The 25693-nt window shown below is 43.5% G+C and overlaps 1 protein-coding gene and 5 non-coding genes across 7 annotated transcripts; 5 read left to right on the top strand and 1 right to left on the bottom strand.

Annotated features, from left to right (window-relative positions):
* Positions 1-19: 19 nt before the first annotated feature.
* trnat-agu (transfer RNA threonine (anticodon AGU)) lies at positions 20-92 on the top strand. Its single transcript has one exon. It is a non-coding gene; the product is annotated as a tRNA-Thr (tRNA).
* Positions 93-294: 202 nt separating this feature from the next.
* trnat-agu (transfer RNA threonine (anticodon AGU)) lies at positions 295-367 on the top strand. Its single transcript has one exon. It is a non-coding gene; the product is annotated as a tRNA-Thr (tRNA).
* Positions 368-1197: 830 nt separating this feature from the next.
* trnat-agu (transfer RNA threonine (anticodon AGU)) lies at positions 1198-1270 on the top strand. The gene has a single exon. It is a non-coding gene; the product is annotated as a tRNA-Thr (tRNA).
* Positions 1271-1471: 201 nt separating this feature from the next.
* On the top strand, positions 1472-1544 carry trnat-agu (transfer RNA threonine (anticodon AGU)). The gene has a single exon. It is a non-coding gene; the product is annotated as a tRNA-Thr (tRNA).
* Positions 1545-1861: 317 nt separating this feature from the next.
* On the top strand, positions 1862-1934 carry trnat-cgu (transfer RNA threonine (anticodon CGU)). Its single transcript has one exon. It is a non-coding gene; the product is annotated as a tRNA-Thr (tRNA).
* A 3883-nt stretch (positions 1935-5817) lies between these two features.
* Positions 5818-22975, bottom strand: LOC109520847 (semaphorin-5B-like). Of its 2 annotated transcripts, none has more exons than XM_019878372.1 (22): positions 22828-22975; positions 17700-17888; positions 15833-15932; positions 15720-15765; positions 15559-15621; positions 15380-15478; positions 15067-15280; positions 14704-14989; positions 14259-14394; positions 13958-14165; positions 13677-13884; positions 13493-13610; positions 13232-13416; positions 10437-10580; positions 10158-10305; positions 9849-10074; positions 9537-9758; positions 9112-9282; positions 7269-7412; positions 6682-6717; positions 6392-6603; positions 5818-6304 (listed from the first exon to the last, which is right to left on the bottom strand). In XM_019878372.1, exons 2-22 carry the CDS (start codon positions 17842-17844, stop codon positions 6155-6157), a joined length of 3261 nt encoding a protein of 1086 aa, XP_019733931.1. In that variant the 5' UTR covers positions 17845-17888; positions 22828-22975; the 3' UTR covers positions 5818-6154. The 2 variants fall into 2 exon arrangements, with proteins under 2 accessions (XP_019733931.1, XP_019733930.1); XM_019878371.1 differs by having other exon boundaries at positions 22840-22974.
* Positions 22976-25693: the final 2718 nt, after the last annotated feature.

Genomic DNA, 25693 nt, shown 5'->3' with positions numbered 1-25693 from the left:
ACGGACAGCTAGCATGCAAGGCCTCATAGCTCAGTGGTTAGAGAGCTGGTTTAGTAAACCAGGGGTTGTGAGTTCAATTCTCACTGAGGCCTCATCGCATGTAACTGAGTTCCTGTCATCTGTGTACTTGTCAGTATCCTTCAAATATGGAGAACATCACTTTCTTTTCGACTGCAGGTCAAGCAATGAATGGACTTGGCTTTTCCCGGACAAATCTGCTGAGGACCCGACAATTTCTGAGGCTTTGATTTTGGCTGCACGTTATCAAAATGCTAACGGACAGCTAGCATGCAAGGCCTCATAGCTCAGTGGTTAGAGCACTGGTTTAGTAAACCAGGGGTCGTGAGTTCAATTCTCACTGAGGCCTCATCGCATGTAACTGAGTTCCTGTCGTCCGTATCAAGCAAATCTGTGTCCTTGTCAGTATTCCTCAAATATGTATATCACTTTCTACTCCAAGTCAAGCAATGGACTTGGCTTTCCTGGACAAATCTGCTGAGGACCTTGTGCATTTGCTAACAAAACATGGACATGGATTTTCCCGGAAAAATCTGCTGAGGAACCTATTTTGAGGTTGTGATTTTGGGAGCAAGTTAACAAAAATGCTGACAGGCAGCTACCATCCAAGGCCTGATACCTCAGTGGTTCGGGCACTGGTCTTGAAACCAGGGGCAGTGACTTCTGTTCTCACTGGGGCCTCATCGCATATACTGAGTAACTGTCATGTGTGTCCAGCAAGTCTATGGACTTGTCAGTATCCTTCAAACGTGGAGAACATCACTTTCTCTTCAACTTTCTACTGCAGGTCAAGCAATGGACTCTGCTTTTCCCGGATAAATCTGCTGAGGACCCGATAATTTTTGAGGCTCTGATTTTGGTAGCACGTTAACAAAAATGCTAACGGCCAGTGAGTGTGCAAGGCCTCATAGCTCAGTGGTTAGAGCACTGGTCTAGTAAACCAGGGGTTGAATGTTCAATCCTCACTGAGGCCTCATCACATGTAATTGAGTTCCTGTCGTCTGTGTCAAGCAATTCTGTATATTGGTCAGTATTACTCAAATGTGAACATCACTTCCGACTGCAAGTCAAGCAATGGACTTGACTTTTCTGGGACAAATCTGCTGAGGACCCGACTGTTTTTGAGGCTCTGATTTCGGTAGCTCGTTAACAAAATGCTAACGGCCAGCTAGCGGCCAAGGCCGCATAGCTCAGTGGTTAGAGCACTGGTCTAGTAAACCAGGGGTCGTGAGTTCAATTCTCACTGAGGCCTCATCGCATGTAACTGAGTTCCTGTCATCTCTGTACTTGTCAGTATCCTTCAAATGTGGGGAACATCACTTCTCTTCATTTTTCAACTGCAAGTCAAGCAATGGACTTGGCTTTTCCTGGACAAATCTGCTGAGGACCCGACTATTTTTGACTTTGATTTTGGCTGCACGTTTCAAAATGCTAATGGACAGCTAGGATGCAAGGCCTCATAGCTCAGTGGTTAGAGCACTGGTTTAGTAAACCAGGGGTCGTGAGTTCAATTCTCACTGAGGCCTCATTGCATGAGTTCCTGTCGTCCGTATCAAGGAAATCTGTGTCCTTGTCAGTATTCCTCAAAGATGTACATTACTTTCGACTGCAAGTCAAGCAACGGACTTGGCTTTCCTGGACAAGTCTGCTGAAGACCTTGTGCTTTTGCTAACAAAACATGGACTTGGCTTTTCCCGGACAAATCTGCTGAGGACCCGACTGTTTTTGAGGCTCTGATTTTGGTGGCACGTTAACAAAATGCTCATGTCCAGCTAGCATGCAAGGCCTCATATTCCCCCATTTTCACCAGTTTCGGACAAATAAAGGTTATCATATCTTATCTTATCTTATATCTCAGTGGTTAGAGCACTGGTCTCGTAAACCAGCGGTCGTGAGTTCAATTCTCACTGAGACCTCATCGCATGTAACTGAGTTGTGCCAAGCAAATCTGTGTACTTGTCATCATCATCTGAATGTGTGGGTTTCGGTGTTCCTACTGCAAAGAAATCAATGGACTTGACTTTTCCTGGAATATAAAGATGAAAATGGTCACTGGCCAACAATTATTATCGATTTGAAAAACATATGTGGACATCATCCTATGAACTAAAATAGGCTACTGTCATGATCCTGTTCCTGTATTTCTCCAGCATGTGGCCGTCCCTCCAGCTTGCACACCTACTGCCAATGTAATCTGCCGTCTATATAAGGTCTCCCATGTCCCATCACGAGTGTCACCAAGTGTTAAATTCTTCGGGATGTCCTATGTTCTTGCTCTTCATTTTTCTGCCTGCCAGGTTTTCTGCACTTACCTTTGTCAGTAGTTTTTCGTTGTAGTTGTCGTCATATTATCGTATATTACTATACACGCTTGAGTTTCCTCTTGTCAGTTTATTGGCAAGCAATTTCCGTTTGTTTCTATTCTTGCCTTTGTTACAAGCGTTTTTGATTGTCTCGTTTTACTGATGTTGTACCAGCATTCTTTGTTGAACTTTGTTGGTCTTGCTACCTATTTTTGTTCGTAAACCTTTTTGGTCAATTCTTTCCGAGTATTTAAAAACCCTAAAATCTATCAAGACAGAAATGTATGAAAGCATTTTTGACCCACTGTCACCTGTTATTGTACATCGATAAGTTGGATGTTTTTGTTCCTTTATGTTTGTATTGAACATTTGAGAAAAAAAACAGTCTCATGCAATTCCCAAATTGGTCACGTGGTAACCAGCCAGTGAAGCTTTGAATGTCATCATTTTCAGATCCTCCCTTAAATGAAGCAAGCCTCGATACAGGTATTGTGGAAATGCCCCCTTCATTCCATGATGCACGCTTCAAAGCCTTGTCACGTCCTGTGATATCACGACTTTTTTTTTTTTTTTTTGAGTGCACACCAGGCTCACTTCCCTTTACCCCTGCAAATGTGCCCTTATCCATACGATCAGCAAGTTTTTGGTTGTTTTGTTCTTTGTTATTCTCTCTCTCTCTTTTAATCCATACCCCACCTGCCCAGTCAGTTGGGGATGTCTTCCTTTCACCTTACGTCTGTTGCCACACTGCTTGCTGATGTGGCCTTCTGTTGATTTCTTCATGTCAGATGGAGTAAAATCTGTGAAGTACACTGAGATTGCATCCGCTGTGAATTGGTGGTGGATAAATAAAGATGACCTGATAGATGCCTGCCAAAGAAGGGACGATTTACAAACTATTGGGTGGTTTTCATTGTCCAAATGTAGTGTAAATGACGTCCAGTAGGTGGGAGTATTAGAGAATGAAGTCGCCATGCTTTTAGAAGACAAAGGGGCCTCATCTACAGAGGCTGCGTCTGCACAAAAACGTAATGTACACACTTTTCCATACTCATGTTGAGATACTGTATATCAAGTCGGACTTGCACAAGTAAAAAAACAAAACATTGTTTTTAACATTTGGCAGACATGACAATATTTTTAAATATCAAGCAATTTTATTGCATCATTTCCATTCGGTATTTTCAGGCTTGGGAAGTAATGGAATACATCCACCGAAGTTACGTATACAGGATACAAAAAAACGTAATTTTATTTCGTTAGGGTTATAGAAAAACATATCATATTAACGGTCTATTTCTTAAAAACAAGATTATTTTTTAAGATGATACATTTTCAATGCAGACAAAGCAGGGTTGTTCATTTGCGCGCAATAAGAGCATACACTTCCTTTATACGTCTCGCTCAAAGTTTACAGTCAAGAGGCGGGAGGGAGGCTACGTCGTGTCCATACGCGACACATTTAAAAGCAACATGGAGTGAAAGGAGGAAGTGATGACCACTGTTCACTATTTGGCACGATGACATTGAAGGACTGATTGATTTTAAACATCTACAATGACAAGTGTGAGCTGTCAAAGTCCTGCGGTTGCGCAAACTCACTTGCTGCTCTTAACCTTGCGTCACAAATCACCAACCAATTTACTCTTTAAAACCATATCAATAATAAAAATGGCTAAACTTAGCTCGGAGAATAAACATGAGATTTCTTTGCACTAGTGATGGCAGCAACCTTTTGGAGCAAGCAAATCTACTTTTCCTCACGGTCTGAATAAAGTCCTGTACTGTATTTTAATGTCGTGCTGCCTTCAGTGACAGTTCGAAAACAGCTTACCTCATGCAAACAAATTGTTTCACCTGACTTTCTATCTTTCTGTCCGTCCGTCATCTGTAGCACCCTGAACAGCACCGATTAGGCTGACTGCCTAAAAATTCAGAGATTGACAATTTGGAATTTTTGTGCTTCAAAACCATGCATATTATTAAATATCCCATAGCTCATTACCTTAAATGAAACACATTACAATATTTCAATTCGAAACACTTTTTATTAAATGCATTTCAGACAGCTCATATAAAACTGCAGTAAGCACAATGTATGTTCTTTCATCATTTTCATTTGAAAACTGCCAATCAGGCCAATAATAATCAGGTCAGACGCAACAATAACCGTGAACAAATCCTCCTCAATTCTAAATGCATTCATGTAATCATCAAAACCTTTTGGATAAAATCTGTTGTCAAAATAAATGCCTTATCATCAGAGGTGGGCATTCTATCAGACTGAATGAATCAGTCAGTTCGTAAATAATGTCACGTGCAGGTGGTGGTGGACCCCAAAAGCAGGCAAGAGGGAGGAGCAGGGTGTACTTGACAAATTGTATTAAAACAGAGAAAACTAAATCCAAAACAAACAAAGTTCAAAGTATCAAACAAAAATCATGACTGAAGCTAAAACATAACAGTAACCGAAACATGACTGAAACAAGCCTGACAGTAGCAAACAAACAAACAATGACCCAACCATGAGTGGTCGGGAGGGAGTCCTTTTATACTACTAATAACATAACGACCAATAGGTGTGCAACTGCAGGGGGAGCCCTACAGTGCCACCTGTTGGTCACAAACAGAATCATGACAAATAAAAATCACTACTGTATGTCCAGAAACATGTCTTGTGTTTGCTTCCGACAATCTCCTAATCAGTCACCAGGAATTAACCAATCGGGTGAACCGCTACATACCTTAGCTTAGCTTGTGCTACCTTGCTTGGTTGGAACAACTTTAACATCAAGCGGACACACACGCACACACACACACACACACACACACACACACACACACACACACACACACACACACACACACACGCACACACACACACACACACAGAACTAAAATTTAGGATTATGGCTCTACAGTGTAACTTAATGTCACATGATCGCCCACCGATCCATCCATCCATTGATGACAACATGTATCCTGCTCACAGGGAAACGAGCCAATTTGAGATGATTTAGGATGAGAAGTAAGGTACACCCAGGACTGATTACCTGTCAGTCACATCACTGACATATAGACACAACATGGACAGAGGAAGTACAGGGACGTGAAATGTATAAAGCGCAAGATTTAAAAGCTTCTGGTTGTGAGACAAACATGTTAACCTCCCTCAAACTGTCCTACCAAAGAACAGGTTCATGTCTCTGGAGCAGTACATGATACTAAAATATATTTAAGTGTTCCAAAAGCATTGAGACTATGTAATAAAAACAAAAATGATGTGCTATTTACGTCTCTTCAGTCAAACATTCCAGTAAGCAGGATTTCTCCAGGAAAGTCTTCTGGTGGGTGAAAAACCAAGAGCTACACTTTCCCTGAGCAAATCATTCATTTGTTGTATTTTGTGTTGTTTCCTGCTAGTTGACTTTGTGAAAAGTGAGCTCTGTAGGTCTCAGTTCTTGTGTTTTCTCTGCACGTACAAGTGTGCTTTACAACATGTTTTTTTCTGTTTTCATTCATAATTCTCTTCTCTGCAAGTAGCAAAAGTCCAAGACGGACCAGCATTCCATCCTGTCCGTGAAGTTATGTCTTTCATTTTCTTCTTTTCAGAAATGAAATAATAATAAAATAGTAATATTAGTAATATGGGCATGCTTAGTGAATCCTTAGCGGTTTTCTTCTTTTCACTTTGTTTGATCTCTTAGTTGCCAAACAAAATTGCAATTCTTGGTTGAGATGTTGGCAAAGTATCCCATAGAATGATATAAGGTCATTTGGGTATTTTAGCGTCCACAATCACCTGGAGGATTTTGGTGATTCGGTTTGAGATGTTAGCTGTGCACGTAAGCCCTGCAAGGTGCTTCTGAAGGAAAGTCATACTTGCTCATGTTGGGCGGGTAGTAGGTGGTCGTGAACATGTTGCTGGAAGGGAAGTGGCGGCTAGTGTCGTCATTTACGTGAAGATTGTTCTTGTGTAGCATCTGCAGGGTTGGGTTCAGTCTGAGTTACCAAAATATCAACAAACAAGTGGAAGATTGTGGAACTGAACAGATTTGACCATGACCCACCACAACTTCCATGGGAATGTACTTCTCATTCTTTGGCGTGGCGTTGTCATGCTTGTTGTATGTGAGGTGGTTGTGCGTGCTGGGGTGGATGACCGCTGACTCTGCGGGTGGCCGGCCTAGATGGTGACAGTAGGCGCCGACCAGCGCCGACAAGAGGGAAGCTGCAAAAAAACTGGCCACGCCCACGGAGACCAGCTGGAACAACGTGAAAGCTGTCAAAGACAAGATGGGCGGTGAGCTCATGAGAATTACTATGTGCACAAATTTGAAAGATAACCCGAAAAACTTACTTCCACAGCTGTGGTCCTCCTGTTCAGGCAAAATTACTAAAACGGCACAAATGGAAATTGAAATGGGTCAGACAAATTATAATGTATATTTTTAGAGGGTCACTTTTGTTTTTTTTTTCACTTTCATGACAGACACAAATTTTAAAATACATCTGGCCATCCATTTTCTGTAGTGCTCGGCTTTTCCTCGTTTTGATTGTGAGTGTGCTTGTCCGTATCCAAAGTGACTTTGGGTGAGAGGTGGGACTGGTCGCCAGCCAGTTATTGCAAATGTTAAAATTTTATTTTGAAATTGTCTGGAAAAGCACTTAGAATGGCAATAATTTGACCCTGCGGTGGATTATTTCTACTCTCGTTATTTGGTTTCGGAGATTATGTTTCCAAATTCTAACAAATCAGAGACTGACCAGCAGCAGGCACTGGATTGTGTTGGCCCGACAACAGTGCAGAAAAAAACACACAAAAACAAAAGATCAGTGACTATTTAATGTTCCGTTCTGTCATTAATATGTAACTTTTATTGATTTATTTATTACCATGGAAGGCATTGAGACCATCTGACAGAAAAATCATTGTGTGGTGTTTACCTGCCACCTCGTGTGTCTGGCATGGTCTGGCCTGGCTAATGTTACCCTGGCACAAAGTAGCTTCCTGGTTTTCAGCGCAGGAGCGAGAGCGATACTGGAGGCTCTTCTCATCACAGTCCCCCCAGTCTGACCACACACCCCAACCTGATGACCAGTAGGGGGGAAATAATCACAATCCATCCATGAACCTGTTCACTGTCATCACATGGCCTTCTAGTCCAGGGGTGGCCAACCAGTCAGAGACGAAGAGCCAATGTTTTTACTGTGTTGCTGCAAAGAGCCACATTATACCCTTCCTCACGCGCACGCGCGCACACACACACACACACACACACACACACACACACACACACACACACACACACACACACTTTTTTTGGCCGAAGAGATCAACTTTTGAAGCGACCAACTTCCCACGAACGACCCGATCGTGCACGTGCCACCACACACACACACACACACACACACACGCACACACAGGCATGCACTCGCGCGGGTGCCCACCAGTGCACTCGCGCACATATGCACGCACACCACGATGAGCAACAGTCGGAACGGCCGAAAATGAAAGAAAGCTCAAGATGCAAACAAACAAATCTTTTTTTTCCCCACCCACTTCCTCCTCCCAGCCCTTGCGGTCGACTTGGGACCAGTTCGCTAGATCCCGGTCGATTCTGATCGACGTATTGGGCACCCCTGCCTTAAAATCAGAGGTAAATCGCTGACTAGCTTAGCGCTTAGCGCCATTGTTTGCGCATGAGCCGTGATGCAGTCATCTGATTGGTTGCCTTCTATGTCAATCAAGTAACAGGATTGATGGTAGGCTGACGTAGTACGTTCTGTGTAGTTAGCGCCTTCGTTTGAATGGCATCGCCACTGCCGAGGCGTTTTCGACGCTTGTCGTGTGAAAGCCCAGGAGCCGCATTGAACCAGCCAAAGAGACGCACGAGGCTCGCGAGCCGCGGGTTGGCCGCCCCGGTTCTAGTCGATCCCAACTGACATCCTGGACTACATGTGGGCGGATTTATTGCATCCATCCATCCATCCATTTTCCGATCCGCTTATCCTCACAAGGGTCGCGGGGGCTGCTGGAGCCTATCCCAGCCATCTTCGGGCAGTAAGCGGGGGACACCCTGAACCGGTTGCCAGCCAATCGCAGAGCACACAGAGACAAACAACCATCCACGGTCACACCCACACCTACGGACAATTCAGAGTGTTCAATCAGCCTGCCATGCATGTTTTTGGAATGTGGAAGGAAACCGGAGTACCCGGAGAAAACCCACGCAGGCACGGGGAGAACATGCAAACTCCACACAGGGAGGCCGCAGCTGGAATTGAACCCGGTACCTCTGCACTGTGAAGTCGACACGCTAACCACTTGACCACCAGGCCGCGGATTTATTGTGGCATGCTGCAAATAAGAAAGTCAATCAACCCCCCAGAATTCGCTTACTACATTGTAGAGATTTCTGAACAGTGAATATAAAAACACCAGTCTATCCAATCCCTCCATCCTCTACACTGTTTATCCTGTTCAGGGTTGGGGGATCTGAAGTCAATCTCAGCTGACTTTGTGCAATGGGTAGGGGACGACTTGGACTGGTCGTCAGTGAAACAGGGCACATGGAGACAAACAGCATCTCAAACTCGCATCACTCTGTCATTGAGGGAAAACAGAACTCACGCTGATTGAAATGAAGTCAGGTGCGTAACAACATATTTATGGTTCACCCTTTACATCAAAATGAATGAATTAGACTTAATCTACTCACTTTGCGTGGCATTTATCGGTATAAATAATTTGGGCAATCACACAGAACTGGCTCGATGAATGACGTACCTTCACAAGTGTGTGTATTGCAAAGTGCCTCTTCAGTGTGAAGACCAATACAGATCCCACCTCCATTGGCAGGAGGTGGATTGTCACATGACCTTGTCCGCAGAAAATGGCCACCCCCACAGCTCACAGTACACTGGGACCATGAAGACCAACATGACCAGGCTCCACCCACTACAACAAAAGCAGCCATGCATGGTGGCAGAGTTGAGTTGACCATACATTCAAAAGGCCCCCAGTTTGCTATTCTGAACACTCAATACGTTTTTCTTTCTGTGTGGGGATTGCATTTTCTCCCTGTGCTTGTCGGTTTTCTACAGGTGTTACAGACCTCATCCACCCACACGCACCCATTTTTTTTAGATATCGATTGACCAAGATGCATTCACAAAATCCGGCACAATATATCCTATAACAAAGAATTCTACCTGGGCATGGTTGCATGTTGCAATCTTGATAATCCACGGGGGATCCTACACACGCACTTGGATTGGCCCTGCCCTCTGCTGTTGAGCAACCACGTTTCCGGGTTCGAAAACCTCTGGAACATTGCTGGGAACAGGTGGACCATGTTTCCCAAGATTCCCAGTGTGTACCTTTGGGCTGTGACAAAGTCCGGCTACCTGACTTTACCAAGTCATCAACCAGAGCTGAAAGTAAGATACAGAAAATAATTTCTTAATGCGTCCTAGTACCGTCTCAATGCACCTAATAAATGCCTCACGGTGTCATGTTCTCACAGTCAGTCTGGCAGGTTCCAGAACCATCATTCGGACAAAACCTGCTCTCTATTTTCTTCTTTCCTAACTGAAGTTGCCGGACATCCCTTAGCAATGCTCGGCACGTGTATCTGTATCTCTGCTCTTGGCGTGATCCATCTCGACTGACGTTGACTGGCATCCAAAGAGTCCACGGCGTATTGCGGCGCACCTCAGGGCAGGCCTCCAGATTGCAGGTCTTATACTCCTAAACAGCAGAATCAATTGTGTCACTGTTATGCTCCATTAAAACTGAGAATCAAGTGATTCTGAGCACAAGCAACACATTACTGTGGCGCATCCAGGACAGATGTTTCCGTTCTCACAGGTTCTGGTCCTGGCATGTACCCCTCCTCCACATTCAGCATTGCATTGAGCCCAGGGCCCCCATGCAGTCCACAGCACTGGTAATGGGCATGTTTTTTTTTCACTGCACAGCCTGAAAACACACAATTCTTCCTTAATAGTGGTGTTTAATGCTCACCATGTGCAATGTGTGTTTATTTTTTCTCTTTTAACGTCATAAAATATATTTCCCTGTGAACCCCTTTCCATCTCATTCCTTCTCACCTCTCTTCTCGACCTTGGCCAACACAGATTCGACCTCCGTAACGAGGTGAGGGGTTGTTGCAGGAGCGCTGCCTCACTTCAAAACCAACACCGCAACTGCTGCTACAATGGCCCCATGAAGACCAGGGCGTCCAGCCACCATTCCTGATCAGCAGATGAAAAATCAACATACTTTTACATGTGTCATTGTGATCCAGTAATATATTATAGTGTTATGTCAGTGTTGATGTCTTCGGTTTAAGTATTAATTTGCTGCATTTGAGTATTCTGTTGAATGGCCTGCGTGTTTTAACATTTTATTTCAATATTTGAGCTTGAATGCTGTTTTCTTTTAAAACAGTTCTTGCTTTGAATGCAGAATTCTTTTACATACATCAACACTTACTCGCACTGCTTCCCTCTCCCGTCTGTAAACTAACTTGTTTGCTTCTGTTGGAGTCAGCACTCATAAGCACGCACACACACTTACGGTCCACGATATTTAGTGTCTGTTCATTCTGGGGTTTTTGGGGCGCGGGGTTTTGGTGTGTGTTTGTGGTTAATCTTTGTATGTGTGCAGGAGCTCTCCCCCTGCTCTTTCCTGATTGGTGACCCCTGTTCCCAATTTAAATGACCAATCAGTGAAGGGGAGAGTGACCCAATAAGCAACTAATTTCAGGTGTTTAAATACCTGCAAAGATTAACCACCACTTTTAAAAGGACTCAGTTACAACGGGGTCCCACTTCCCATGGGCTCATCATCTGTGGGAGGGGCCAGTTGCCCTGTGAACTGGGCGGCACCCCTGAATACAAAAACTAGCTCTAGCGACATGGAATTTCACCTCACTGGTAGGAAAGGAGCATGAGCTAGTGTGCAAGGCAAAGAAGTTCTGCTTAGATATAGTCGGACTTGCCTACACACAAAGCCTGGGCTCAGGTACCCGTCCTCTCGAGAGGGGTTTGACTCTAGGGGTGTTCACACGGCTCACATTTACATCGGTGCTGCACCGACGTATTTTGTTGCGATATATCTTACACCGGAGCAAATTTTGTGGAGCATTTGCACGTAAAAAGCTGCTGACTAAAGCGAAGCGTGTTTACCCCGGTGCAGCCCCACTTGGGTTCACACAGCAGTTTCTGCGGCCGTGCAATACGATAGAAAACAAAGAGCTGTCGTGTTGGTTCTTTTTAAAACATACACTTTATTAATTTGTTTAACTCAAGCAACTACAGACACGTCCTTCTGCGTCTCCGTGCCTTCTGCTCGAGAGGCGTTCAATGACCGCCCCCCCCGAAAACGTAAATCAACGATGACTTCAATGACACTCAGAAAAGCAAACATCATGCGCTAAACAGAAAATCAAGAGAGGAAATCACAAAATAAATTTTATAGGGGGTTGTGAAGACACAACAGAGGAACAAACTACACAAACAACTCCGAGACAGTCCAGTCTCCTACAAAAGGAAAGATGACGGAAGTACCACAGAGCACGAAAGCAACGCATTCTAGCCGTATGTAATCAACTCTTCTCATGCGTAGCGAGTCTACCCCTGTAGCGTTCACACGTACCATTTTACATCGGTGCTGCCCCGCAAACGAGCATTTGCTCCGGAGCAAATTTTTAAACCACCTCCTTGAGCAGGGTTAGATTTGCTCCAGTTTAAGCTGTTTTCAGGGGCTACACTAGTGTAACTTTGCACGTGTGAACGCTCTACTGGGGCAGCACCGGAGCAAATGTTGCTGTGTGAACACCCAATTATAACTTTAACTAGCTCAGGGTCGGATTTTTTTCTGTGTGACAGCCGGTTCTTTTTCTCCCGGTCGTTTGCGCTCTCCCGCAAGATTGTACCAATCACTTTTTCCATCTTGATTCTTTGTATAATTCTAACATCATTCAAATGACTTTTCTGCTGATTGTGTCGCTTGAGGTAGTCGAGCTACCATTTAGTCCGCATTTTTCCTTCGGAAAATTAAAGCCTAAGCTTTGCTGCATGTTTTGCAGAGCAGACCTTTCTCACTCGAAAAAGAAAATATCTCACCCAGTTTCACTGCTTGTCTTCTGTTTGCACATACTCCGACAGCCATTCCAACTTAAAAGAACCGCATTCTTATTTTGGTTTGGGGAGTCAACGTATCACGTTCACTGCCCGGTCGTTTCGCCATGATAAAGATGAGCATTAGCGCCACATATCGCCGCCGCAATGTTATTGTTATGGAGCAGAGAACTCGCGCATGTACGGTCAATGCTTGGCTGCGTAGCGCCATTGCATCGTATCGTGTGATTGGCAGGACACCTGTCACTCACTGAATTCCACAGCAAATTGATACAGAAAAAAAAAGTTATATACAGTATCTAATTCATTTGCAGTGCGTTCACTGCGCTGGATAGGTTTTCTTGTGCGCTGAGAGTGTGCGACCAGTGCGCAGTTGCGCAGCTTAGAGGGAACATTGGGGCCGTTGCATCTCCAGTAAACGTAAATCTAAATCAAAGATACCTTTCATTGTCTTGCCTCGCGCGTCGGAAACTTCGCTTGTCTCGAAGCATAAGGCAATTTCCAAGCTGCTGCTGCTCCCTACTGGTTTGGAAGAGTACTACATGATTACTCTTCCAGGCGATCGACCGCACAGGCATACATACATATTGTATAATTTCCACACCTGACAATATCCCTGTCAGGGTTTGAAAATCTGGACCGGGCCCCACAATCTGGTGTTCTGTTACCAGACTTCTGTGCTCATGACGGATTGTGAATAATTGTCCGTTGGTCGTATTGGCTAATATTATCAGTTGCCACAGACAGCACTTTGAGCTTACCGGGAGCAGTTGGCCACCTGAATGTTTGGGCCTTTACAGTCGACCCCACCACATCGGGCCACAGGTCCGTCACATAAACGGGACCGGCAGATGCAACTGCTGATGGAACCCTCGCCGTCATTGTGGTTGCATGGTTTCCATGTTGCCCACGGGCCAAACCCGCCATCCTGCTTCAGATTCCTCACCTGAGGAAGAACAAATGTGTGTGCGCGTGTGTCAGAGAGAGAAAGAGAGGCAGAGAGCAAGGAGAGTATGACTTACTGGGCACTGGGTGATGTTCTGGGTCCAATGGTTCATGTCAGTGCTCTCTTCAATGGTTGTACAACGCTGCTGTTTGTGATCCCAGCCACAGTATGGGTCCCGAGCTTCCAGGCAGTCTCTAATTACAACAGGTGGTTGATCAGTGTTCAAAATGTGCAGGATTATAGAATAAACATTTCCGTACCGCTCAGCAGGATGGTCGGAGCATCGTTCTAATGGGATTTTCACCAGCATGTCATCGAGCCCCACAAACAATGATCTGTCACTCTGTAGGATCTGCAGGCTCTTGACTGACCCGATTTGTCCATCAGGAAGGATCCTGAGCTCCTCCAGGTAGCAGCCATGAAGAATAGTATTTGTTGTGGCGAGAGTCTTCAAGATGGTGCCATATTCTGATTGGCCAAGAGAAAACAGTCACGGCTTTCATAGTAATTATAATGTAAGTCAGTGTCATAGCTTATTTACCAGTGCCGATGTACATGACTTGGTAAAGGGCATCGCGACCCTGCACAACGTCCACTACCAGCTTGGAGAAGCGTACGTTGTTCTGAGTGAGCAGAGGATTGACCGTCACCGGCTGCACAGCATCATGCATTAGAAAGAGCCGCTGAGCATCCTGGAGGTTGCGTTCAGTCAGGTTCCCACCAGTGCCGCCTTCATCCAGCGTGCCACACTGACGATACAGAAAAAAAGAAAAAAACTTTATGCTGTCCATCAGAAAAGTCTGTCCGCTGGAATACATGAATACACATCCACGTGCGGTTACCTGGAAATTGGGAATGGGATTTGGAGCAGAGAGCCAGGCAGTGCGGGGGTTCTCCTGGTAGCGGAAAGGTCCGTTGAAAGCTTGCGTGATGGCAGTCAGGTTGAAGGCACAAACGGCAGTTGCGGACATGCTGTTGCTGTGGGTGGTTTATCACAGTTATAGGTGGGACAGAAAAACACAATTGCAAAGAAATGGGGAGTACAAACAAGTAAAAATATGTGCGTAATGCTGGCAGAAAAATGACAGAAAATAGGGAAATCATCTCAACTGAATTCAAGCGCATCCTAAATATCAGTGCCATCATTACACTGTGAAATGGAGAAAAGCAAGACTCTGGTTTGTGCTTGGACGCTAATATAATAGAAGTTTGAATGGACAGGTCTTTGGGCACCAAAGCCAATACTTTACGAAGTGGAGTATTTAAGCAGTATTAAGGGTCACTCACACATTAGTAGTGAAAATGCCATAGATCAAGTCCTGCTGTGGTACGTAGAAGGTGCTCTGTAGTTCGTTGTAATGAAAGGGAATTTCTCCTGAGCGTGAGCAGTTTAGTCGGGCCTTCATGAAGGTAGTCCAGGTGTCCTCCAACAGGAAACGACCGCCCATGTCGTTTTTACACACTCGGGCCACGCGAGAGAACACCATCTTTCCACAGTCGTTTTCAACAGCAGTTTCCCTCAAGAAGAAGTACGCGAATCGGCCAATGTCATAAGCAGACACAAATTGAGGCTCTAAAGGGGGTGAAGTGATAAAAACAGAAAGGATAAGATGAAGAGAAGACTGACAGACTATGTGCGTCTTTGTTTACCATTGAGCCACTTGGAGTTGTACTGGGCCGTGCGCAGTGGGTGCATGTTGCCCAGGCTCCTGTAGATGACAGGGTCACGTCCAGAGAAGTCAATCACCGTGGCAGCGTACAGCTCGCCAGTCTCCGAAATCATGGCGGTGGAGTTGTGGCGGGGGTCATAGGGGCATCGTGCAACGCCGTTCACTGTGTCCAACACCTGACTGATGTCATCAATCTGACAGAAAATAGGAAAGCATTACCCGTTGCGTATGAATGTTGCTTTTGAAGTCTGGAGGATTTGCATTGGTTGGTGAAACGTCAAGATCGCACCAACCTGCCTGCTCATACAAACAGGAGTGAAAGCATTGGTCCCACACGTGACAAGCGTTCTCCCACTGAGCAATAGCACCCGTATATAGTTTTGACACTCCTCCTGCATACAAACGTGACATGAGACGGTGTCATTGATTACATTTTATTCAAGAGACACTGCTCTGCACTGCATTGATCTACCTGAGACTTCCCCTTGCTTTTGCAGGAGCGCATTGTGTCTTCATCGGGTGCCCATTCTGTTGCCTGAAGCAAAAAAAAACAAAACAAAACCTACTGGTTTGGGAACATTTAAAACTTGACACAAACTGTGGCACTGGCAAAGCACAAAACTGTGATTGTACCTGTATTAAGGAGACATTGCTCAAACTAAGTCGGAATAGAAAGTTTCTGTAAAAAACAAACAATGTCATTCAATTTTCAGTTACTTCTCTGCCTGGCGTGTAATTACTTGCACCTTGCTGCCACAATAAGCTGCTTCCTGCTCATGTCCACGGTCAACTGAGAGAAGTCCTTTACTCCTGGGTGTGAGAACTCCGACACCCATGTCTTCAGGCCTGTGATAACATGGAACAGCCAATGGTTAAAAGGAGAAGGAAACCTGGCCATGTTACCACAGGAACTAATACAATACACAACGACACATTTATATTTGCATAGCGCTTTCACAACAGCTGCAGCTGGAAGCAAGCACTTTACGGAACATTTAACGTAAAAGAGCAATAATACAACAGAACACATAACATAAAAGAAAATATACTGTAGTTGGGTCCCCTTCGCGTCACAATTTTATATTATTTTCTGTAGACTAGGATGTCCATTCGGTCAGGCGGTCAACAGTAACTGAGGTTAGACAATTGAGTGTGGCTCATTTTAACTCATCAACAAACCCAAATTCCAATGAAGTTGGGATGTTGGGCAAAACGTAAATAAAAACAGGATACAATGATTTACAAATCCTTTTCATCCTATATTCTTTTGAATACATGACAAAGACAGGTTATTTCATGTTCAACCTGATGAATGATTTGGTTTTTTTTTGTTGTATTTTTTCAAATGTTCTCTCATTTTAAATTTGCTGCAGTAACATGTACCCAAAAAGCAGCAAATGACGTTGAAGGACTGCTGTTAAAAAAAAAAACAAAAAAAAAAAAAACTGTTTGGAATGTTCCACAAAAGAACAGGCGTGTGTTGTCATTATTTGGTATAATCGGAGCATCCCCGAAGGGCTCACATGTTCACAGGCAAGGATAGGGGTGAGAGGGAGAAGTTTCACCACTTTGCGAACAACTGTCTGAGCAGATAGTCCAATAGTTTAAGAACAACAGGCCTCTTCTGCTAACCGTGCATTCGCACCAATTTGTGTGTACGTACGTCTTCCACACAAAAGTAGTATGAATCAATGTCCTCATAAGTGAAATTCATTTTGTGCGTATTCGGCGAACACAGCCTCAGACCTTGCATACAAGCAAATGACGGACCAGCTTCTGGAATAAAAACCATAAAAAACCTCATCTACTACCCAATACACACAACGTCTTGAAACTACAGTTATAGATAAACAGTAATAATTTTAACAATAAGAAGAATAACTTAAATCGAGAGTTTGCTAATGAGTTGACTAATGTGCAAAAAAAGGACACTTCTCACGTCACCTCATTCTGTTCACATGCTTGTGCTTACGCACTTGATCGAGGAATTCGAACTTTGTGCTGAAATAGTAACATACTTCACAATCCCATGCGGTCGACCATAGCGGTAGGCTATTTCACTTTTCATTGCAAACACTGGTAGGCCAACAATGTATGGTATTCTGTTTTGACTTATGTTTTACGCAACATTCCAACTTCTTTGGAATTGGGTTTTGTCGTTCATCCTGAAGGTTTGATGGTGATAAGTCAGGGCTCTCAAATTGTGTGTTTCTCTCATCCAGTGATTCTCAACTGATGAGAAGGGACCCACTGTCGCTCGGATGCGATTTCTTTGTTTGTGTGGGTTACTGATAGACTGTGGCATATACTGACTTAGATAAAAATCTGTAGGAGTGTAACACTGGATTTAGTCCTTTGCTGAGTACTCATTTGAAAATGAGACGGGTTGATATAGTGTTTGGTGTGCACATATTTCCTTGCTTCTTGCACCAAGTTTAGTTATAGGGAAGGCATTGATGAGTCACTGAATGATTTGAGTTGAAAGAGACACTTCTGCAACAGTTTTATAATAGCAGCAGGGGGATTTCTGGCAAATTGTCATCAAAAACAGAGGTTAAAAAAAAAACACCCAATAAAAAAAACACGTATTCATTTTTCTCAAGATGTCCTCACCTTGGTTGGACACGACTGGATGCTCCTTTCGATCACAGTCTTCAAGTTTCATAGAGGGCGGCTGGGACAGACACACAAGGCCACACGTGAGCAGCACAACACTGCAAGGAGAGAGGGCCCATGCCCCCCACCTTAATGTGACCATTGTTACAACTGCATCCAATCCTCCTTGCGGTGCAGTGGAAGTACCTGCAAAAGCCAAATAAATGCATGTCAATCTTTACAACAGGGTGTCATCAGTCATATTGAACGTCCATATCTATTAAAGTGGAGTTTTCACCACCTGCCAGTACATCAGACTGAAATGAGTTCCCTCGTGGACCGTCTGCTTGGTGTCCAACCCGTCTTTCATTGTCAGCAGGACTTAGGCAAGGCTATTTCAACTCAATAGCCCAAACCAATGATTTATAGCTCTGGCTATAAAACGTAGCCTGCCACCGACGGCGCCCTTTGTGATTTAGCGAGCCCATTCAAAGACCAGCCTGGGCTTGGTGCCATATGGGGAAAGGGGTGGGACCTGGAGGGTTTTTCACCTTTGAACCATACACAACATGAAGGGTTTTTTTGGTCAGAATTCCTTGTGGCCTCAAAAAAAAAAATGTGATGATGAAAATTAAAAAATATATATATGAGCCCACAGGCTTCTTCAGTTTGACCGATAGTCGTCTGAATCTGGGTCGCATTAGATGGGTCTGGCCCTGTCATGTTCTGCTCTGCTTTGTTTTTGTTTTCAGCACCAGCTAGAGTGTTGGGCGTGACCCTTCAGCGGTGCTCCTGTGTCGCATCTCAAAATCAAGTTCCCTTGTTTTTAAGGACTTCCAAGATGGCTAGTGTTTGTTGGATTATTTACCTTGTTTGCTGTTCATGCCCAAGTGCCATTTTCTCATGCTCTTGTGCATAGTTGCTTTTGCCTCCATAAATTTTGGTTTGGTAAGTATCCTTTTCATCAAGTTATTTTTGACTAGTTTTCTGTTTGTGTGTTTGGACTCTTGTCATTTCGTTTTGTGGATTTTTGGGTACCAATTTTTCCTTTCCGGTTGCGGGCGCTTTTTTCGTTCTCGATTGGTTTTCCTGGCTGTTGGTCACCAGCGATTTCTGTTTATACCTTGCCGATCATTCGCTTTTGTAATAAGTGGGTAACCATTGATATTTCTTAAATCGGAAGGAGAAATTGTGTTTTTAGGGATTTTTGGTGAATATTTTTGTCAATTTATGATGACTGTGTTTGTCCTTTAAAAGGCTCATACTACTCCAAAATGACATATGAAGAAAATTTGAGGTGTAATAATCAGTGGGCCTCTATTGCCAAGTACAACTGCAATCAGAATGAGAAAAGGTGTTTTATTTGATTTTTTTTGTTGTTGTTGTCAATTTAGGACTATTATTGTGAATTAAATGTCTTCTATTTCTTTATAATAAGAGAAATGATTATCAGCTGTAGTAAGTAGTGGTCTACAATTTCCAGGTACTCCTCCATTTAAAAAGAAAAAACTAACCAAATAAACAAATATTATTTGATTTATGGTGATTCGTCCACCTACTTTATGCAAGCCAAGAACATGTAATATTGGAGGGCCACTAACACAGGCGCTAAGAGGGAATATCAAATCAAATATTGAATGTCCAGCCAACTTTTACTCTCTTCCAAAGCAAGCCATGGGAGGACAGGCAGTTAGTGCAGTTAGTTCACTCGTGTGGTTCGGGCATGGTCTGTGAAAATGACGATCGGATGTTTTTGATTTGTAAACAACAGAAAAAAACCCCGCCAAGAAATAACTCAAAATGATGACTACACTGATGTGAAGGACATGGGCTTTTGTTGCATTCTGTTTGGTCTTCTACGTCTTTTTGCGACAGGATCAGCCTCGATAAGGGCGCTGTTAAGAAACGGTGAAGAACATACATCAAACGTTTCAGAAAGTCAGAAGCATTACAATATAGCCAATCTACAACGTCTCTTGTTTTCAAAGTTACTGTAAAATAGTTTGATTTTACTATTTAAACAATTGCGGTTAAGATGTTTTTGACTCTGTGATTGGCTGGCAACGTGTCCAGGGTGTACGCCGCCTGCTGCTCGAAGCATTTGTGAGGATAAAGCGGTTCATATAATGCGTACCGGTAGATGGCCAGATGGTTTTAGACTTGTGTGAAAAAGTATTTTAACCTGTTAATAATTACAACAACAAAAAAAACTTTACAGTTAAGGTTTTACAATGGCCACAGAACGTTTCCATTTGTATTATTTTAATTATGGGAAAATAAAGTGAAATCCAACTAAATCAGATCAGAGATTGACCAACATCCCAGAATCAATGGTGTTCGGCATTAGTCTCCACTGTATAAAATATGGGAAGACGTGTGTTTGGAGGAAATGGCCATCATGCTGAGGGAACATGTGACTACCAGAGAAACGGACAGAAATGGAGGCCAAAAATAGAGCATTGGCAGAGTTTTTTTTTTTTTTTTTAGTCCAGGAGCTCATAGCTACAGCTAAATTAACTTCTCAAGCCTTGCAGCTTTATCTTTCCATTTTTCTTTTCTCTCTGGGTGGGCTCAAACTTTTGTCACTGTGTGGTACACTGCAGTAATCACTTAGATGCCTTCACCTTGCTTGGAGAGACACGGGGGCTGCTGAGTTTGTAGAGCTGTCAGAGCTACACAGTACAGAAGGCTCCAACACTAAAGATGTTGACGGGGATAAGCAATTTAAATGATTCATCACTGCTACTGGGTGGCCACGTAGGACCACAAACTTCCTAACCAGATGACAAAAACACCATTTTAAATATGGCCAAAATACATCCATATGTGCAAACTATGTCCTCTAAATACATTTCATTTTTCCTCATACATTTCTCAATGCATATATGAAAGATCCAGTATAAAACAGCAAAGGGTTCTGAAGCAAACCTTAAAATAACCACATAATGTGATTATTGGTTTCCCAACGCAAAGGTGTATCTTCCATGAAAATTACTATTCAACGATGGCACAAAACTGCTGAACAGCAAAGCAACATTAAATACAAGAACTCCTTTTGTTCATTTTTTTTTTCTTCACCAAAATCAATTCACTCCAAATGTTAACATTATTGAGGTCTTATGTTTGTCCTGCATGTCATTCCAAATCTGCAAAAACTGTATTAGGCTGACTCAAGTTGTAGAATAGGGCAGTATAAGAACCGGTGCAAGCACAACTAAGCCATATCTTTCATCTTGTGGTCATAGTGAAATAACAACTTAACACTATAAGAACCCCGTTATTCGCGGGTGATAGAGAGCGGGTTGGCATGCGAATCGTGAAAATCTGCATATAATTGCTGCCCATTGAAATGCATTGGGGAAAATAATCCAATATACACTTTTCACACACAAAAAACAAAAAAGCGGGGGTTTACTCCTGCCCCCACAAAACTAAAACCAAGTAAAAAAAGAAAATATAAGAAAAAAAATGGAAACAAATCTGCAAATGCTGCCAAACTGCGAGCGTTTGGGGGTCCACTGTGGTAGAGGAAACATGGTTAAATACTCCCCCAAATAAATGAAATAAATAAACAAATAAATAGATAATAAATAAATAGGTTTTTCATTCATCATTGGGCCACTAATATTGCGGCCAGTTGCCAATTCCTGATCAATAAAAACCTTTTTCAGCAGACCCAACAGTGCGTTTGAGTGTTTCACTGTTGCCGTGCTGCACAAGGTTCGACTCCAGACATCCTGAAGCCGTCGAGTCTTGAACACTCTGTGTTTGCCCCTCACATTTGAATGGATGGATTTGATAAAGTAATGATATACAATACAATACATCATTATTTAGATAGTGCTTTTACAACAGCTGCAGCTGTAACAAAGAACTTTCCAGAGTAAAATGGAAGAAAGTCTGCGGGTCACCCAACTTAAATAGTTTCCTTTTCTGCCAGAGTGTGTAATATTTCACCGAAACGGCTTCTTGCGCTAGGCTCCAAGCAAACGGACATGCTGAGACACTGAATGCACACATGAAGAGAGCTTCATTAAAATCCAGTCAAGGCCTCTTTACTGGCATTATTTATAACAGGGATATTGATCACAAGTCGTAATGTCCTCATTCAAAAGGGGTTTAATTAGTTCCGCATGGCATCCCAAAGAAAAAAGAGCTGCCTTGGGTCTGACTTTGTATATATGAGCCTTGTCTGAACCAGAGTACTTGGACTCCATCCCAGCATCATCAAGAGGCACAATCCCTCTCTCTGCACTCAGCCACCTGCCTCCTGGGATCCTGGGATTCCAAAATCGCTGCTCTGTCTTTCCAGCAAAACAAAACAAAAGTCCTCATTGCAACATTGGTAGCCTCCATGTGATATCCTCTGCATGACATGACATAGTTGGAGAGCAGTGGAGTCACGTCATGCGCATAGGAGCATGTTCGGACCTCAGAAGGCATCCAAAGTCTCCCCATTAAAATATTCAAGAGGGGTGAGCGTTTCCGAGGCAGTTCTCAGCTCCTTCCTACCGAGGTGAATGGCCTCTCTGTGCAACCTGCCAACTATCTGCCAATGGGCGCACTCTTTTACAAGTGAATGGACTTAGTTTCGCTACACTTAAAAGGAAACACTAACGGGCCATGGCCGCACCACAACGGGCGTTCGGTCGATTGCCAAATCTAATGATAACGGTTTGGCAATGGTGAGAGGATGTCGGGAGCAGGAATCCTAAAGAGGCACAGCTGCACTGGACACGTATTCGCCCATCCTCTTATCTCCCACTTATCACACCGGCCCCACTTCTGTCGTGCTGACTAGCGACAGGGCACGCATGTAGGGTCAATGGTCGTTTCATTCTGCTGGTTTGAATCAGGAATACAAGTTATCCAGTGGCTATACCAACTCAAAAGGATGCCCGTGGATCACCTAAAATGTCTCATTGGGAGCAAGAGACCTTGCAAAAGGACACACAACAGATGAGGACATCAACAAATGCCTAATTAACATCTTGTCATTCAAGTCAAGTATGTGCTAGAGTGAGGTGCAAAATGAGCCTGCACAGAGTAGGCGGGCAAACTGGCGCAAACAGCAAACGTCATGCATGGCCCCAAGCGCACATGCACCGAGATACACGGGCATTTTGCAAATATGCAAAGAACATACTTAGGAACCTACTTGTTCACCATCACCAAAGTAACGCTGCAGGCAAACGGCGAGCTTGGATCCCGCGTCACATGTTGAGGACAGAGATGAGAAACAAGCGAGAGACAAGTTGTTACGCACTGGCACGCTGACCGGCCTGAGGGAGGAGTAAAGCGGAGTGTGATAGCGGGGCTGCGGGAGTGCGGGTGGTGAAGCTATCCTACTTATGCACACTAGACTGTTCCTGAAGGGGGTGGGGTGGGGTGCGGTGCTGAGGTTATTTTTCAAGTCTACAATTGGGTTTTCAGCCTACTTATGGCTTTACAGGTTCACACTTTTTATACTACTCCTCCAAATACTAATTCCATTTTGAGACCAAATACTGTACTTCAAACTCTGGTCATGTCTCCAACTCAATTATTATTCTTTTTTAAAGGAATAGGCATTGTCTTCAACCAGATATATACCGTTATTGAAATGCGCTGTTCAAGCAAACGTATTAGGATCAGAGGAACCAAATAAGCAATCAGCATTTGCTGCAAAATCCAGCACAAGGAACTCATGGAACTAAGAAATAAATCCACCCACAATTTAGCAAAATACAAATTATATGCAGTAGAGCTGCATGTTGTCTGATGAAGATGGAATTGTGGTAACATTGGCGTCTCTGCTGCAGTCACTTGGTTACATTTTTTTTTCCACCTCAAGATGACAAACAGACACAGATGAGTAAATCATTCGGATACAAAATGAGCTTAGGTCAGACTATACAAAACTATAAAGTCTTTTTTGAGTCAGGGGACTGGGGCCCATTGCATAGATAAACATTGGCTCAGATAAAGAAATCCAATCTGACCTAAAGGAAGCAACTCAAAAACGTCTCATTTACTTAAAAAGAATATTGCAACAAAGGGACATGTACCGTAAATGATACACAGTGTAGATTTTGTAATTACTGGAAAAAAAAAAAAACTTTTGCCATGTGTGAAAATTTACATGACAACGGCTAACATGCACAGTTTCTCCGTACATGACACGACCAATTCTGCTGGTGCAAGTGAAAACATAATAATAAAATGCAAATGATTATTCTTATACATAATCAAACATATTGATTTTGATACGGCTCATTTTTGACCCACTTATGGAAAAGTGTGGAGTCAGTCACTTATGCATCTATTCTAAGGTCTTAATTGCGAGGAGGGAAAAATGCGCACGATGGGCTCTTGCGCGTTGATCCTAGTACAAGTCTCGTGCAAAGCGCGAGAGCGCAGTCGAACAATGCACATGGGTGTATTTTTTAATTTTTTAAAATTTTTGGGGGTATTTTGCTGGACTTTGCACTGGTAGAACTGACTGGAATGAGGACTTTGCACCTTTGTGCGCCGTTGTGGGATGAAAATAGTCTTTTCCCACCCAATCCTAGTGGCATCCCTCATTTGCACCGGAGCGGTCGGAGACGTTGTACATCCGAGTACAATTTGCTTGACATTGTGAAAACAGATATAGACTTGCTAGGTTCTGGGCATGACATTGGTGGATAAACTGCAAAGTCTCACCTCGCAGATGATGTGGTCGACTGTGCATGTGACATCAGCAGTTGGAGACCGTCTTGCACCCCCGATCATGTGACTGTTGGGGAGGGGGGTATTCAAATCTATTTAAGATGATAATGAATATATTTCGTTCAATTAATTGATTTCTATAATGATTCAGAGGGATTGTCCCACAATGATGTCATCTTTAATGAAGGAAATACCATGAGAGACGTGGGGTACACCCTGGACCAGTCGCCATCCCATATAGACAAACAAGCATTCACACTCGCATTCACATGTTGCATGCATGCTTTTGGAATGTGGGAGGAAACTGAAAAAACCCACATGGGGCGATCGAACGGGGTGGGAAGACTGAAACGCAACTATGACAGACGGCCTCATGGGGACAAGCACAGGGAGAACATGCAAAGTCAACACAAGGGTGTTGGAGCCTTGATTAGAAGCACGAACCTCAGAGCTGTGAGGCAGCCATGCAAAACACTCAGGCACTATGTCCACCAAGGCTACAAGGTTCAGTAAAGAGTCACGCAATTAGAGTATGTTTATTTTCACTGTGCACACAAATAAGCTAGTTGGGAAAAAAAAAAAAAAAAACCATGGTGATTCTTGTGCCACAGCTTTTCTTTGTAAAGATGACAATGGTCTGTTTATACTGACGCAAGCAGAGTTATAAATTTAGCAATTACTGTTGTCGTTTCAAGTTAACAAAACCTATTGCTAAGTTAATATTTGCCTGGATATTGAAAATGGGGCGTGCTTTGAAAGGAATAGTCATGGCTATAGCTCTATATTGACTGCTATTAGACTGTGGTGGCATGCCGAATATTGTGGCTGCTTAGTGTGCAATGTGTTGATCAGATGTGGCTCCACTTGCTTTGTTTGGATATAAACTTACCTTGAAATCTTCTGCTGAAGGCGAGGAGTGAAATCAAAAGCACTATAATTTGTCAGACATGGCTGCAGACACCTTTCAACATTTGCAGCCTGTATTAATGAGCATAATTTTGGTTTATTCATCTCCAGAGAGCTATACGAATCCACAACCAGCAGCAAAGGAGGCCCGCATTGGTTAGCCTGCCCCGTGTCCCCACACCCCCTGACAGAAAGAACTTCAATGGCAGCCTTGTGCAGCACACAGCACTCCACTGTGAAACAAGCCTGCGTGTCACCCAGGAAATATTGACTTTAAACACTTCAAACACACATCTGACTTCGTGAAACAAGATGCCTTAACAAGCTTGGCAGTGTTGAGGTATGACACTCCTGCAGTTGCCGAAATTTACCTGCCTATGCAGAGGTCACGCGCACAAATAGATGCACAAATAATG

This window comes from Hippocampus comes, unplaced genomic scaffold (genome assembly GCF_001891065.2).
Source record: "Hippocampus comes isolate QL1 unplaced genomic scaffold, H_comes_QL1_v1.1 scaffold345, whole genome shotgun sequence".
Lineage (NCBI taxonomy): Eukaryota > Metazoa > Chordata > Actinopteri > Syngnathiformes > Syngnathidae > Hippocampus > Hippocampus comes.
The sequence above is the reverse complement of the archived record's forward strand: the minus strand, read 5'-3'. Positions and strand labels throughout refer to the sequence as shown.

What these genes read in the sequence shown, in the direction of transcription:
- LOC109520847 (XM_019878372.1), bottom strand. Translation starts at nt 17,844, where the DNA reads ATGGTCACATTAAGGTGGGGGGCATGGGCCCTCTCTCCTTGCAGTGTT. An exon ending in CCAGACACACGAGGTGGCAG is followed by an intron (nt 6,718 to 7,268) that starts GTAAACACCACA and finishes GTGCCGTTTTAG; the next exon opens with TAATTTTGCCTGAACAGGAG. An exon ending in GGAGGACCACAGCTGTGGAA is followed by an intron (nt 6,604 to 6,681) that starts GTAAGTTTTTCG and finishes TGTCTTTGACAG; the next exon opens with CTTTCACGTTGTTCCAGCTG.